The following is a 14,014-nucleotide window of genomic DNA, read 5'->3' on the forward strand; positions in this document are numbered from 1 at the left end:
CTGTCTGGTGCTGTCATAACCTGGAGATGAACACACTCAAAACAGTGGAGGTGATTGTGGACTTTCTGAGAAACACCCCTGCACTGCCCCCACTCACCATCATGAACAGCACTGTGACAGCTGTGGAGTCATTCAGATTAGCTTAGTACCTGAAGTGGGACAATCATATTTGCTCTATTGCAAAAAAGTCCCGGCAGAGGCTATACTTCCTTCGCCAGCCAAAAAAGTTATGAAAAATTATTGGGACACCCCTCCAAATCCTTGAATTCAAGTGTTCCAATCACTTCCATGGCCAAAGGTGTATAAAATTAAGCCCCTTCCTGTTATAATGTTGTATATTATGTAACTATATAACACATTTAGTTATATTAATTTAACTATATTAATTATATAACACACATCTAAATACATCTTAAGTAAACTAACCCTGGAACAAGAGCTGTTCCGGAGCAGGTTATGTTCAGAGAGTGAGTTGCCATCGCTACTTACTGAAATTTACCTCTGTCTTTAGAACCGAAAGTTGAGGTTATCCGCTTACTTACTCTTAAACATACCCAGGTATGTCACATAACCTGCTTTCTGGAATACCCCCCATGTACATATGCATATCTCATTCATATATATACATTTTTTATTTTATTATCCGTGTACTGTTGTTGTCTCTGTGTACAGGAAGCTTCTTCTGTCACCAAAACAAATTCCTTGTATGTGCAAACATCCCTGGCAATAAAGCTCTTTCTGATTCTAAATTGATTTTTTTTTAACTGCTATAATGTTTTAATATGATATGAAAATATTATTAATTGTACTATGACCAATTTTCAGATTTCATTATGCACCACAATTAAATATTGGCACCTCATAATAATACATCATTATTGGAGATTTTAATCTTTCCATTTTAATTAAACATGGTATTTTCCAGGGTAAAATTGCAGCTTTATAGCACCAACCTAAAGAACCCCAGCAGTCCCAATCTGTACTGAATCAGCACCACGACCACATCCTGATACGCTGACAGAACGGAGCCATCGTACATTGAAGCTGAACCAAGAGAAAGTCCTCCACCATGAATCCAAACCATGACCTAGGAAACACAAGGAAACATTCTCCACCCAATTTCTATCAGGACATTCAATCACAAAAAGCTGTTGTTGAACTTACGGGTAACTTGGCGTCTTCTTCGCCAGGTTTGACTGGAGTGTAGATGTTAAGATACAAACAGTCCTCTGAGACCTCAGGAACCTCCACATCCATAGAGCGAAACTCTAGTTCAACAACACTCACTTGATTGTCCTGAATGCACCTAGAGAAACCACGGTACATTAGATACTGGAAATGTCTTAACGCATTTGAAATTAAATTTGGTTGTGTGGCATCTTACATCGGTGGCTGTTTGGTTGCATCTCTCACTCCTTGCCATGGTTCTGCAGGTTGGGGCCGAGCCAGTCTCAGGGGCCCCACAGGCGGCTTTGCAAACGGTACACCTAGATAACTATTGACAACAGTTTCCTTGCCCTTCACAGTCAGGAAGGAACCTCTTAGAGATCCTAAGTTGGTATGTACTACCGGTCCTGTCAAAAACAAATGTGTAACAATTCTTAATTTTATGCAGTGAGCCTTTTTTTAAACAATACTGACTCTTATAACATGCCTTCGTTTCGCTCATTTATTAATCGTGGGAGGGTTTGAGTCATGAAAGTAAAGCGTTTTCCCTTCAGGTCCTTTCCAGGTTTCTGTTCCAGTCCAATGCTGAGATACTCAGCCTCAGCTCCATATCCAGGCCAAGATGTGAGGCTCGGACCATTCGGAGACCTGCCGTCATGCAAAAAAAAAAAAAAAAAAAAGTATCTTAATTTTAAATATATTTTCAAGGTAAAATATACTTCTTTATGGTAGTTCTTCTTTATGTTAACATGAACTAAATAAAAAATACAACAAGCATTTATGAATCTTAGTTATGTTAATTTCTACAGTTACTTAAATCAAAATTGTATCTGTTAACATTTGTTATTTTTATTATCAGGTTTTATTAGGTTAATAAATGTAAAAATATATCGCTCACACTCAGTTAATTTCATGTTAACCAATACAATAATTATTGTTAACTAAGAAAAAAAACTGTACAAACGTCATCTTATATCATCACATATACAGTATTTATTTATAAATATCATGTTTTTTGTAAGCTGCATCACATTATGTTTTACAATCTTAACTGATTGACTCCAGGGGTCTGAAGGTCTTCACTATTATATCACTTCCAGTTTTAAGTTTGCAACATGCATGTTTCTGCATGTTGGTTGCACCACATGATTTGATTCGGCAGACATTTGATTTGTTTCAAATATTTATAACATTTGAACTAATTGCTTCAAAACAAAATGCTAAACTACTTGGTAAGGTTTTAATTTCAAGAATTTCATTCTTTTAATGAAGCTTTTTTTAATTCATGATATCCACCTATGACCCAGACATTGTCTTTATCACTCCAAAAAATATCAACTGAACTTATGATGTCTGACTTACCCAGTGCGAGCAAAGTTCCCCCAGTAAGCCATAACAGTTCTACAAAGCTCATTTTCTTCTTCTGAGAGTTCATCTGAATTAAAAAAAAAAAATAAATATGTCAAAAAGAAAAACTAAGAGACACTGTACTGGCTGTATTTTCATTGAAATTGATGTTTTACTACCTATAAAAGCCATACTTTCACAACTGTTGTGGTTATAGATATCAATGAGACTAGGTTTGGTCACATTTAAGGTTTTTTTTTTTTTTGGCAAAGTTTCATGGTCTAATCCAGCCATTTCAAAAGTATTACATGTGACTGGAAATTTTGTGTGAGGATGAAAGTAGGAGTTGAGGGAAGTAGGTAGACGTTTGGGCTGCTGCGGTTTGTAGGTGTTTTTAAATGTTTGTAAACTGTTTTTTATGTATGTATGCTGGTCTTGTTGCAAAACAAATTGCCCTTTGGGGACATAAACAATAAAGTGAAAGTGAAGTGAAAGTTTTCCCCAGGAAGATTTCACAACATATTAAAGAAATTCACTGTGTTGACCTCGCTAATGTGACCGTACTTCTAAAACAATTCATTTGTTACGTTTTTTTTCTTCCCTAATATTATATGGGTTTTACCTTCCAGCTTTATAAGTCCTTCTGCAAAGCAAGAACCAAGAACAAATGCAATTTCATCTCCATGGTCACTTCCAACAAAACTGGGTCTTTTCTTTTTAAGTATACTGAGAGGATGCTGGAATTCATACACGTATACTGGTGCACCAGCATCTAGAAAAAGACGAAATTGTTAATTATCTTTGTGTATCACTGAAACAGCATTCTACGAAATTAATCATATTTCTACAGCACATTGAACAAACTCTTACCTCTGTGGTAATTTGCTACTTTGCGAGCTGGGATGTTGAACATAAAGTCTCCAAACATCTCTCGAAAACCATCTCGGATTTTGATCCTGTCAGGCGATGTGCCCAGATACTCATTTAAAACAAGCTCAAGAATGGACTGATCTTGAAGCTAAAGGGGATCAAATTAGACAAGAAGTTTGTAACAATAAAAAAAAATTTCTGCAACGCACCTGCAGCACACATCAGAGTTCATATAAAACCCTATACCCAACACTTTTATTTTTAGTATTTTAGTACGATAAATATTTTCACTGCTTTTTTTAATTTATTACTAATATTTGGCAGAGGAACCAAAATAATATTAGTCAAATGTGTTGGCTTAGGAAATAGATATTTCCTTCAGTTATTTTCATGCCTTATTATGCCTGTTAAAATGTTTTGGAGCTACTGCTACTTTCACTGTTCATATTATTGCTCTATCATATTTTAACTTTAATTTAATAGCACAGTGAATATTTAGATGAGGCGCACGCTTCGGATTTTTGTGCACAGGAAACTTCTTGAAAACATACTTTGATTACTGTACCGCCTTCCTGTAATAATGTAGGCAACCCCTCGTTATACATAAATCATGTAACAGTTCATGTTTACAAGACAAGCTCGACAAGCTCGCACCTCTGTTTGCCGATGTGCACTCAATCCTTTATTTTACTTCAAGCAATCAGAAATCTGGGGGGATGGACTCTTGAGCAGTGGAGACGAATCACGCTTCTCTGTCTGGCAATCCGATGGACGAGTCTGGGGGGAGGGGGGATTGTGGTGTGGGGTTGTTTTTCAGGGGTTGGGCTTGGCCCCTTAGTTCTAGTGAAAGGAACTCTTAATGCTTCATAATACCAAGACATTTTGGACAATTTCATGCTCCCAAATTCGTTGGAACAATTTGGGGATGGCCCTTCCTGTTCCAACATGACTGCGGACCAGTGCTCAAAGCAAGGTCCATAAAGACATGGATGAGTGAGTTTGGTGTGGAGGAACTTGACTGGCCTACACAGAGTCCTGACCTCAACCAAATAGAACATCTTTGGGGTGAATTAGAGCGGAGCCAGGGCCTTTTGACCAACATCAGTGCCTGACCTCACAAATGCACTTCTAGAAGAAAGGTCGAAAAAATTCCTGTAAACACAGTCCTGTAAGTTGCGAGGTGGGGCCTCCATGGATTGGACTTGTTTGTTCAGCACATCCCACAGATGCTCGATTGGATTGAGATCTGGGGAATTTGGAGGCAGAGTCAACACCTCAAACTCATTGTTGTGATCCTTAAACCATTCCTGAACCATTTTTGCTTTGTGTCAGGGCGCATTATCCTGCTAAAAGAGGCCACAGCCACCAGGGAATACCGTGAAAGGGTGTACATGGTCTGCAACAATGCTTAGGTAGGTGGTACGTGTCAAAGTAACATCCACATGGATGGCAGGACCAAAGGTTTCCCAGCAGAACATTGGCCAAAGCATCACACTGCCTCTGCCAGCTTGCCTTTTACCCATAGTGCATCCTGGTGCCATGTGTTCTCCGGGTAAGCGACACACACGCACCCGGCCATCCACGTGATGCAAAAGAATATGTGATTCATCAGACCAGGCCACCTTCTTCCTTTGCTCTGTGGTCCAGTTCTGAAGCTCACGTGCCACTGTTGGCACTCTCGGCAGTGGACAGGGGTCAGCATGGGCACCCTGACTGGTCTGCAGGTATGCAGCCCCATACGCAACAAACTGTGATGCACTGTGTATTCTGACACCTTTATATCAGAACCAGCATTAACTTCTTGAGCAATTTGAGCTACAGTAGCTCGTCTGTTTGATCGGACCACATGAGCCAGCCTTCGCTCCCCACGTGCAGACCGGGAACACCCCACAAGAGCTGCAGTTTTGGAGATGCTTTGACCCAGTCGTCTAGCCATCACAATTTGGCCCTTGTCAAAATCGCTCAAATCCTTACGCTTGTCCATTTTTCCCGCTTCTAACACATCAACTTTGAGGGCAAAATGTTAATTTGCTGCCTAATATATCCCATCCACTAACAGGTGCCGTGATGAAGAGATAATCAGTGTTATTCACTTAAATTTTGTTCGAATTTGAGGTTTTCACAAAAATGAGTTAATTGAGCCCTCATCTATCCATCCCAAGGCTCCAAAAATAGCAACTAAACATCTAAAAGTAACTTTATTTGAATTTATTTATACCTTTCCTTCATCCATTTTTCTCTGCTCGCTTCAGTATCGTTCGTATCATTTTAAAGCATAGCATTCCAACTTTGTGAATATTTATAGCGAATTCTCGATTTTCCAACTCATGCTGATGTAAATTAAACGCTGACTGTCAGATTCGATATGCAAATAGAATACAGCTTGATTTAACATGGTCAACTCTTACAGCTTGATTTAACATGGTCAAAAACGGCACAATTTGCTCCATGTCCATCCCATCAGTCCATCCTTTAGGTAAAAAGGCCTACGGAAAAACAGTTGCTAAACGTGAATATACTGTGAATATGCTCTCATGGTAGCTTGTATTTTATTTTATTTTTTATTACAAATTTTAAAAGTGAAGAAGTCTGTCTTTACATTAGGCAGCATAAATCCACACTCATCATTAGTGATTCCAGTGATCAGAGGCACTTTATTAAACTGGTGGGATTGAAGAAGCTCTGCTGCAGGTTTTGGAAGGAACTGGCCATCCACTGACACTCCAAAACGAAGCATTGGATGCTCCTGTTTCAAAAGACAAACATTTGCAAACACACCGTTTAGTATACAAGAGAACTTCTCGCATATATTTGTGAGTGTTCTCATAGATTCTACAAAGAAATTACAGTATTTGGACAAACAGACCTTAGTAATAGTCAAGATGTCTTCTTCTGTTAGCTGCATCACACAGTCAACAATCTTCTTTGTGCTGGAAATATCACAGCCAGATACATTTCCTACAGCCTAGAGAGTAACAAGTGACATTTACATAAATTAAATTTAATTATTACTACAGAAAGTTCTAAATGAATTTATTTAGAATTTGAACAGGTGTAGCTGACCTGAGCTAATGGCAGAGGGTTGGGACTCATGAGAGCATCCATTGCTGCCGTACCGCTCTCTGCGATAGCATGATGGAAGAGGTTTGCAGATAATGGTGATAGAACCTATGACATTTTTTTAGAAATGATTTGGTTCAATGACATGATGCCAATTTTTTGTCTCACATATACTAGAATACAATACTTTTTAAAACACTGCTTTACTTAAAAGTACTAAAAAGAGCTTGTGACTAGACCTTGTAACTCCATTGGCTCCTCAAAGTGTCGGCCTAACCTCATAACACCCTATCATGAATAAAATGCCAGGTTGGTGACCACTGCACTAGGCCATGCTGACCAATGCCTGACTATGTGCTGCGAAGGTAACCAAGCACAAACTTTTCAGGCTTAAAGGTCCCATGGCATGAAAATTTCACTGTATGAGGTTTTTTAACATTAATATGAGTTCCCCTAGCCTGTATATGGTCCCCAAGTGTCCCCAATTTTGATAGGTGTAATCCGAGTTCTGGCTGCCCAGACAGCATGGCAACGTTGATACAATGTTGAGTTTTGATCCAAACCATCATTTTGGTTAAGATTGACATTTCAATGTTTAAAGAGTGTTGGATCAGCATTGAAACTGTGATGAAAGTCATCAGTACACATGGAGACTCATTGAACATTGAACTAACAGTGATGTGTAGTTGATGAGCACAAGATCATGCAGGTGTGTATCTCTGCAGAACACTAGTGGGTGTTTCCTGATCAGTGGGGCATTTTCAAACCACGATGGGCATTTTCAATCGCAATACCTGATTTTCTCTAATCCGCTGGCGGCTTGGTTTAGGGGTGGGCCTTCATGAGTTTAGCAAGTCTGTTGAAAAAGGGTTGAAAAACATCTATTGTAGTTTGAAACTGGCCACTGATTGGTAAACGCCCATTTTGGTTTAGCATGTGTACTTCGCAGTAGCCTAATTGATGCTTCTTCATTAGAGAGAACATTTACTCACCCTCAAGTTGTTTCAAACCTTTATGAGTGTCTTTCTTCTGCTGAACACAAAAGAAGATATTGACATCCATTGTATTGTTTCTTACTATATAAATCAATGGCTATGGTCAACTGTCTGGTTACCAACATTCATTAAAATATCTTCTTTTGTGTTCAGCAGAAGAAAGACACGCATACAGGTTTGGAACAACTTGAGGGTGGGTAAATGATGACAGAATTGAAAGCTCTTTCATTTTTCAAGATTAACTTGTTATTTGAATGCTATATAGTTTCACAAAAAATGAACTGAGATGCATGTAATGGTCTATGGTCATAGCACAGAGGTGTTTATTCCTCTACATGTTTATCTCAACACACCTGCCTGAAGTTTTCACTGATTCTAATGACCTGTCCAAAGCCTGTAAATTTATGTCTACTTTGGTGGCAAGGACTTATAGAGCTGTGGACCAGGCCGTGTCTACTTTGCATGCTATGGCAATCCTTCAAGTCACTGCAAGGTTCCTGCATGCTCTCTTGGTCAGGTGATGTCCACTTGTGTAGTCCAGGAATGTCATCTTTGCCTCAACCTGCCAGTTCCTCAACTCTCCTGTTGAGTCTTGGCTTTTCGGCAGTGCGGTCGGCGGTCGGGGCTGTTGGGACATTGCCCAACAGTTCTAGGCCGCGCAGAAGCAGACTGAGGCTATTAAACATATATTTCCCCCCTTCCTGCCAGGCCCCAGCAGCAGCCTTCCCCTGAGCCAGAAAATGTTACATCTGCCCTATTCTTTGTTAAAGCAAGATCTAACATGTTCACCTCCAAGACGGGTATGGCAACCAGGCACGCTCCAGGTCCCAGTCACTCGGGCCTGCTTTCAGACCTTTACCCCGTGGTCAAACCTCACTTTTCTACGGGCCGGAGTGCCGTTAGACCAAGTTTCCAGGCATGTTGTTGTATCAACAGATGCCTCTGCCACGGGCTGGAGTGCCATGTGCAATGTGGGCTCCTGGAAAGGACCGCAGCACCAATGGCATGTCAATTGCCTCGAGTTGCTGGCCGTACCTCTTGCCCTGCACCGCTTTCAACTGCCTTTTGGACAGACACGTACTGGTCCGTTTTTAGACAACATGGTGACAGTAGCATACATCAACCGACAAGTATGTGTTTCCCCCAGTGAGCCTTCTCGCACAGATCCTGTGCAAGATCATGGAGGACAGGGAGCAGGTCTTTTTCGTCGCCCCATATTATCCCGGCCGGACCTGGTTCTCCGAACTCGTACTCCTTGCAACAGCACCTCCCTGGTCGATCCCTCTGAGGAAGGACCTCCTTTCTCAGAGATGGGAAACCCTCTGGTACCCACATCCCCTTTAGAATGAGTTTCCAGGCATGTTGTTGTATCAACAGATGCCCTTGCCACAGGCTGGGGTGCCATGTGCAATGGTCATGCTACCACAGGCTCCTGGAAAGGACCCCAGCGCCTATGGCATGTCAATTGCATCGAGTTGCTGGCCATACATTTAGCCCTGCAAAGCCCTGCTGAAGGACAAACACATACTCACATACTAGTCCGACTCCGATCAGACAACACGGAACCAGTAGATCAACCGACAAGGTGGTCTACGCTCCCGCCGGATGTCGCAACTCGCCCGCCATCTCCTCTTATGGAATTGGAAGCATCTGAGGTCACTTTGAGCCATTCACATTCCGGGAGAACTGAATCGTGCAGCCGACAAGCTCTCACAGTTTCAGCCACTTCCGAGGGAATGGACACTCCATCCCCAGTCGGTTCAGCTGATTAGGGTACTGTTCGGCGACGCACAGGTAGATCTGTTTGCTTCCCACGACACTTCCCATTTCCACTGGTTTTACTCCCTGAGAAACACTCGTCTGCAGGTTCCTTAGAGGAGCAAGGAGGATAAATCCTCCTCGTCCTCTACAGATGCCCTCTTGGGACCATGCAGTGGTCTTATCTGCCGTGCAGAGAGCTCCATTTGAGCCTTTGCAGTCCATTGAGCTTAAGTTCTTTTCTATGAAGACAGCGCTCTTGATTGCCTTGGCCTCCATCAAGAGGGTAGGGAACCTGCAGGCATCGGTTGACGAAGCGTGCCTGGAATTCAGGTCAGCTAAATCTCATGTTATCCTGAGACCCCTGCCTGGATATGTGCCCAAGGTTCCCGCCACTCCTTTTAGGGATCAGGTGGTGAACCTGCAAGCGCTACCCCTGGAGACCCAGCCTTGGCACTGCTCTGTCCAGTATGCGCTCTCTGTGCTTATGTAGACAGAATGCAGTGTTTCAGGACCTCAGACCAGCTCTTTGCCTGTTTCAGAGAGCAACGGAAAGGGAAGGCTCTCTCCAAGCAGAGGTTGTCCCACTGGATAGTGGACACTATTGTCCTGGCATACCAGGTTCAGACATTTATAGAGCTGCAGGCTGGGCGACACCCAACACTTTTGTGCATAGACTCACGGCAGGGATCTCAGGTCAGTGCAGGATACTGGCAGACAGCCATTGTGGCGAGATTAAATTGGGACCCCATTCCGTCAGTCAGTGACGTAGCTTGTAGTGGACTGACTGAAAGGGAAAGTCTCCATGCTCAGCCGTTCCTGTTTTAATTGTATTAAACTAATACGAGCCACAGCTACAGGACAGCCAGATACAAACCGCGATACAACCATTCCACTCTAATCTTCGAGTAGCCTGGGGACGGGATTAACCTATTCATGAGGAGCGTAAGCCTGCTTCAAACCCAATATGACAGCGAGACAAGCGAGAAAGAGATTTTTCATACTCAATCTCAGCTGTCAAGCTCTACTTGTGCTCCCCTGCTAGGAAGCTCAACCCTACTTCAACTCCTGGTCACTCAAGCTCAACTCACTATCACCTCCTACACTGAAGGGGGCTACTGATGACAAGTAGCCCCCTTCAGCTATGATGACTACTCTTCAACTAACTGATGTCTACTGCTTGGCTTTTACATTATATCAATGTACACTGCAAAAAAATGCTCTTCTTATTTAGTATTTTTTCTTGTTTCCAGTCCAAATATCCAAAAAAATTAAAAATAAATTGTGTGATTTCTAAAAATCACATGCAGAAAGAAATAAAATGCATAATTCTCTCGTCTCAGTAGGTTTCTACTGATACAAAGCTTAATGCTAAATCACTGAAGTAACCCTTTAAAACAAGCAAAAGTATCTCTCAATGGGGTGAGAAAAATAATCTTATTTCTGTTTGGGACAGAAACAAGATTTCAATCAGAAACAAGATTGGCAGATCATTTTGCTTGTTTTAAGCAAAAACTCACTTCATTTTGATTTTTTTTTCCAAGAAAAAAAGGAAAAATATCTGATGTCACTTTACTTATCTAGTAAATGCATCTCAATTTAAGACTTTTTAGATTTTCAGACTAGAAACAAGACAAAATGACTATGTAAGAAGAGCATTTTTTGCAGTGTAGTGGGAATGGAGAGGGAACTGAACTACCAAACCTCCTCTTCCTTGCAGACACATTCTGCCTAACACCACCAGATACGCTGGAGGGAGGAAATCCTATTAAAAGTGAAGGGGTTGCATCATCTCACCATGACCAACACCTTCAGCGGCCCTCAGCAGACCTTACAGAGGAGCATGCTGAACAACAGCATTGCTCTGGACCAGATAAGAAAGCGGATCACCTAATCTCACCATGACTTCACACTTTCACTTAACATCAGTTCATCCTCTGGACCTAAGCCCCAGAGGAACATGTTGAACAACAGCATTGCTCAGGCACAGATAAGCAGATCACTTAATCTCACCGTGAGTTCAAACTTTCACTCAACATCAGACCACTGGACCTATGCCCCAGAGGAACATAATGAACAAAAGCATTGCTCTGGACCAGATAAGATAATGACTCACACTCTTAACATTAATTTATACTCAGTGCTTAAGCCCCTAAATGTAAACATTAAAGGGATAGTTCACCCAAAAATGAAAATTAGCCCATGATTTATTCACCCTCAGGTCATCCTAGGTGTATATGACATTCTTCTTTCAGACGAATAAAATCGGAGTTAAATTACAAAAGTCCAGGCTAATCCAAGCATTAGAATTTGATTAATAGTTGCTCTGTTTTTGAAGTCCATAAAAAGTGCATCTGCCCATTAAATAACGTGCTCCACACGGCTCTGGGGTGTTAATAAAGGCCTTCTGAAGCGAATCGATGCGTTTGTGTAAGAAAACTATCCATATTTAAAACTTTATAAAGTAAACTTTCGGCCGACCGCCTTCCCTGTGCAATTTATGGAAAAATTGTTGAAAGTTCCCCTGCCGATCGAAAGACTAACGCGACCAGGTAGGCTCGTCATGACGTCACGAACGCATATTGAGTTTCACTTTCAACAAGCAACCAGCAGCCATATCACCCTGCAGCCCAAGACTGGTTTCCCACTGAAGCTAAGCAGGGCGGAGACCAACTGAGAAAACCAGGTTGCTGCTGGTAGAGGTGTTAGTGAGGCCAGCAGGGGGTGCTCACCCTGTGGTCTGTGTGGGTCATAACACCCCAGTGTAGTGATGGGGACACTATACTGTAACAAGCACCGTCCTTCGGATGAGACGTTAAACCGAGGTCCTGACTCTCTGTGGTCATTAAAAATCCCAGGATGTCCTTCGATAAAGAGTAGGGGTGTAACCCCGGCATCCTGGCCAAATTTGCCCATTGGCCCCTGTCCATCATGGGCTCCTAATCATCCCCATACACTCTAAAAAAAAAAGGCTCGTAATCATAGGGGAACCTTTTTTAGTGCTATATAGCACCAATTTTGGTGCTTCAGTGGTTCTTCAGCGGTTCTTCAGAGGTGCTATATAGCACCTTAGTCAAAGAACCGGTGAAGAACCTCTGAAGAACCGCTGAAGAACCACTGAAGCACCAAAATTGGTGCTATATAGCACTAAAAAAGGTTCCCCTATGATTACGAGCCAAGAACCATTTTTGGTGCAATATAGAACCTTTTTTTTTTTAGAGTGTATACAGATTGGCTTCATCACTCTGTCTCCTCTCCACCAATCAATTGGTGTGTGGTGGGCGTTCTGGCGCAAAATGGCTGCCGTCGCATCATCCAGGTGGAGCTGCACATTGGTGGTGGTTGAGGAGATTCCCCCTTCTATATGTAAAGCGCTTTGAGCGCCTAGAAAAGCGCTATATAAATGTAACAAATTAATTAATTATTATAACATTCAGCACTTTTCCATGGAATGCGGTCGGCCGAATGTTTACTTGGTAAAGTTTTGAATATGGATATTTTTCTTACACAAACGCACATGCACATCCGGGAGAGGTGCCCATACAAGGAATTCTGCCCTTTATGATGTCATACAGGGCCATACTTGAAACTTATCAGAACTTAACAGAAATACTCCTTCATACGTCCAACTTGTTTTTTGAAACTTTGGCCATGTTTAGCATGAGAATCCAACTCTTTAACAGTGTAAATAAGTCAGAATGCATCAAATAGCATTAGACATCCCCTTTAAGCAGGGTTCTCCTAGAAAAGCGAACAAACTGTGTCCGCTCTACTGTCCAAGCCTAAAAAGCTGGAGAGAACTATAGAGCAGTTATTCTTCTTCTGAAGCACTATCTACCTTTTTAACTCCTCCATAGGAAAACACCTGTAGGTGCATGAAGGCAGACCCCACCATCAGCGTAAACTGACTATAGGGGAGCCTATAGGGAAAGAGGGATAATGTTTCATTCCTCTCTGCCAAATACTACTCCATCAACCCTTACAGAGGGATATTTAAGCATTTGGCAGATGATTTTTTCCAAAGCGACTTACAATACACTTATTACAGGGACAATCCCCCTGGAGCAACATGGAGTAAAGTGCATTGCTCAAGAACCATCACTAGACCACCATATAGCCTGAAAGCTGCTCACCTAGACCTCGCCTCTGTAACGTCTCTACTACTGGCTCACTGGCAGTTCGAGTGCAAGATTGCTTATTCTTTTCATCACAGATTCCTCATGGCAATTATAGCAACCAATGCACAGCCCCTCCTCACGTGAATAGTTTACCTACATGGGACACACTATAAGAGCTCACACAAATTCCTCTAGGATCTCAAACACCTCAATGTGAAGATCTGGGAGGAATAAAAGGCTCTAAGACTATTAGGGCAAACTATTAATAACACCCGCCTCAACTTTCTCTTCATATCTAATTCCTCATAACTAGACACACCACATTAAAATGCTCTGGGAAAGGAGGTTCTGAAACAATGTTCAATTGTTTTGGACATCCGACAAGCATGAAAAAAAACAAAATCAAGACTTTGTAAAAGGCCTATTTAATAAATACTATAATACACTGCCTGACATTTTAGTGCCATTAAATTAAAACTTAAAATAATCTTTTCAAAGAAGTAAATATTACAATTTTTATTATTATTATTATAAATACTTACATGTAAAGACACACTGACTCCTCCAGCAGACCCTCCAAAGATGGTCACTAATCCAGGGTCGCCCCCAAAACTGTGGATGTTCTCATGGACCCATTGAAGTGCAGCCACCTGGTCCAGAAGACCATAGTTTCCTGGCGCCTGTTCATCTCCTGTGCTA

General features: G+C 41.7%; 1 protein-coding gene across 1 annotated transcript in view; it reads right to left on the minus strand.

The window, feature by feature from the left end:
- The window catches only part of ces2b (carboxylesterase 2b), a 75,714-nt gene that overhangs the window by 7,958 nt on the left and 53,742 nt on the right, over positions 1-14,014 (minus strand). Inside the window, exons 30-41 of the mRNA XM_079809658.1 lie at positions 13,858-14,011; positions 6,448-6,552; positions 6,251-6,349; positions 5,984-6,130; positions 5,793-5,870; positions 3,385-3,532; positions 3,137-3,286; positions 2,530-2,602; positions 1,655-1,815; positions 1,385-1,574; positions 1,165-1,306; positions 954-1,087 (exon numbers count right to left, since the gene is read on the minus strand). Coding sequence (XP_079665784.1) covers positions 954-1,087; positions 1,165-1,306; positions 1,385-1,574; positions 1,655-1,815; positions 2,530-2,602; positions 3,137-3,286; positions 3,385-3,532; positions 5,793-5,870; positions 5,984-6,130; positions 6,251-6,349; positions 6,448-6,552; positions 13,858-14,011 — 1,581 coding nt within the window. The remainder of the gene's footprint in view (positions 1-953; positions 1,088-1,164; positions 1,307-1,384; positions 1,575-1,654; positions 1,816-2,529; positions 2,603-3,136; positions 3,287-3,384; positions 3,533-5,792; positions 5,871-5,983; positions 6,131-6,250; positions 6,350-6,447; positions 6,553-13,857; positions 14,012-14,014) is intronic.

This window comes from Gobio gobio (genome assembly GCF_949357685.1).
Source record: "Gobio gobio genome assembly, chromosome: 25".
Lineage (NCBI taxonomy): Eukaryota > Metazoa > Chordata > Actinopteri > Cypriniformes > Gobionidae > Gobio > Gobio gobio.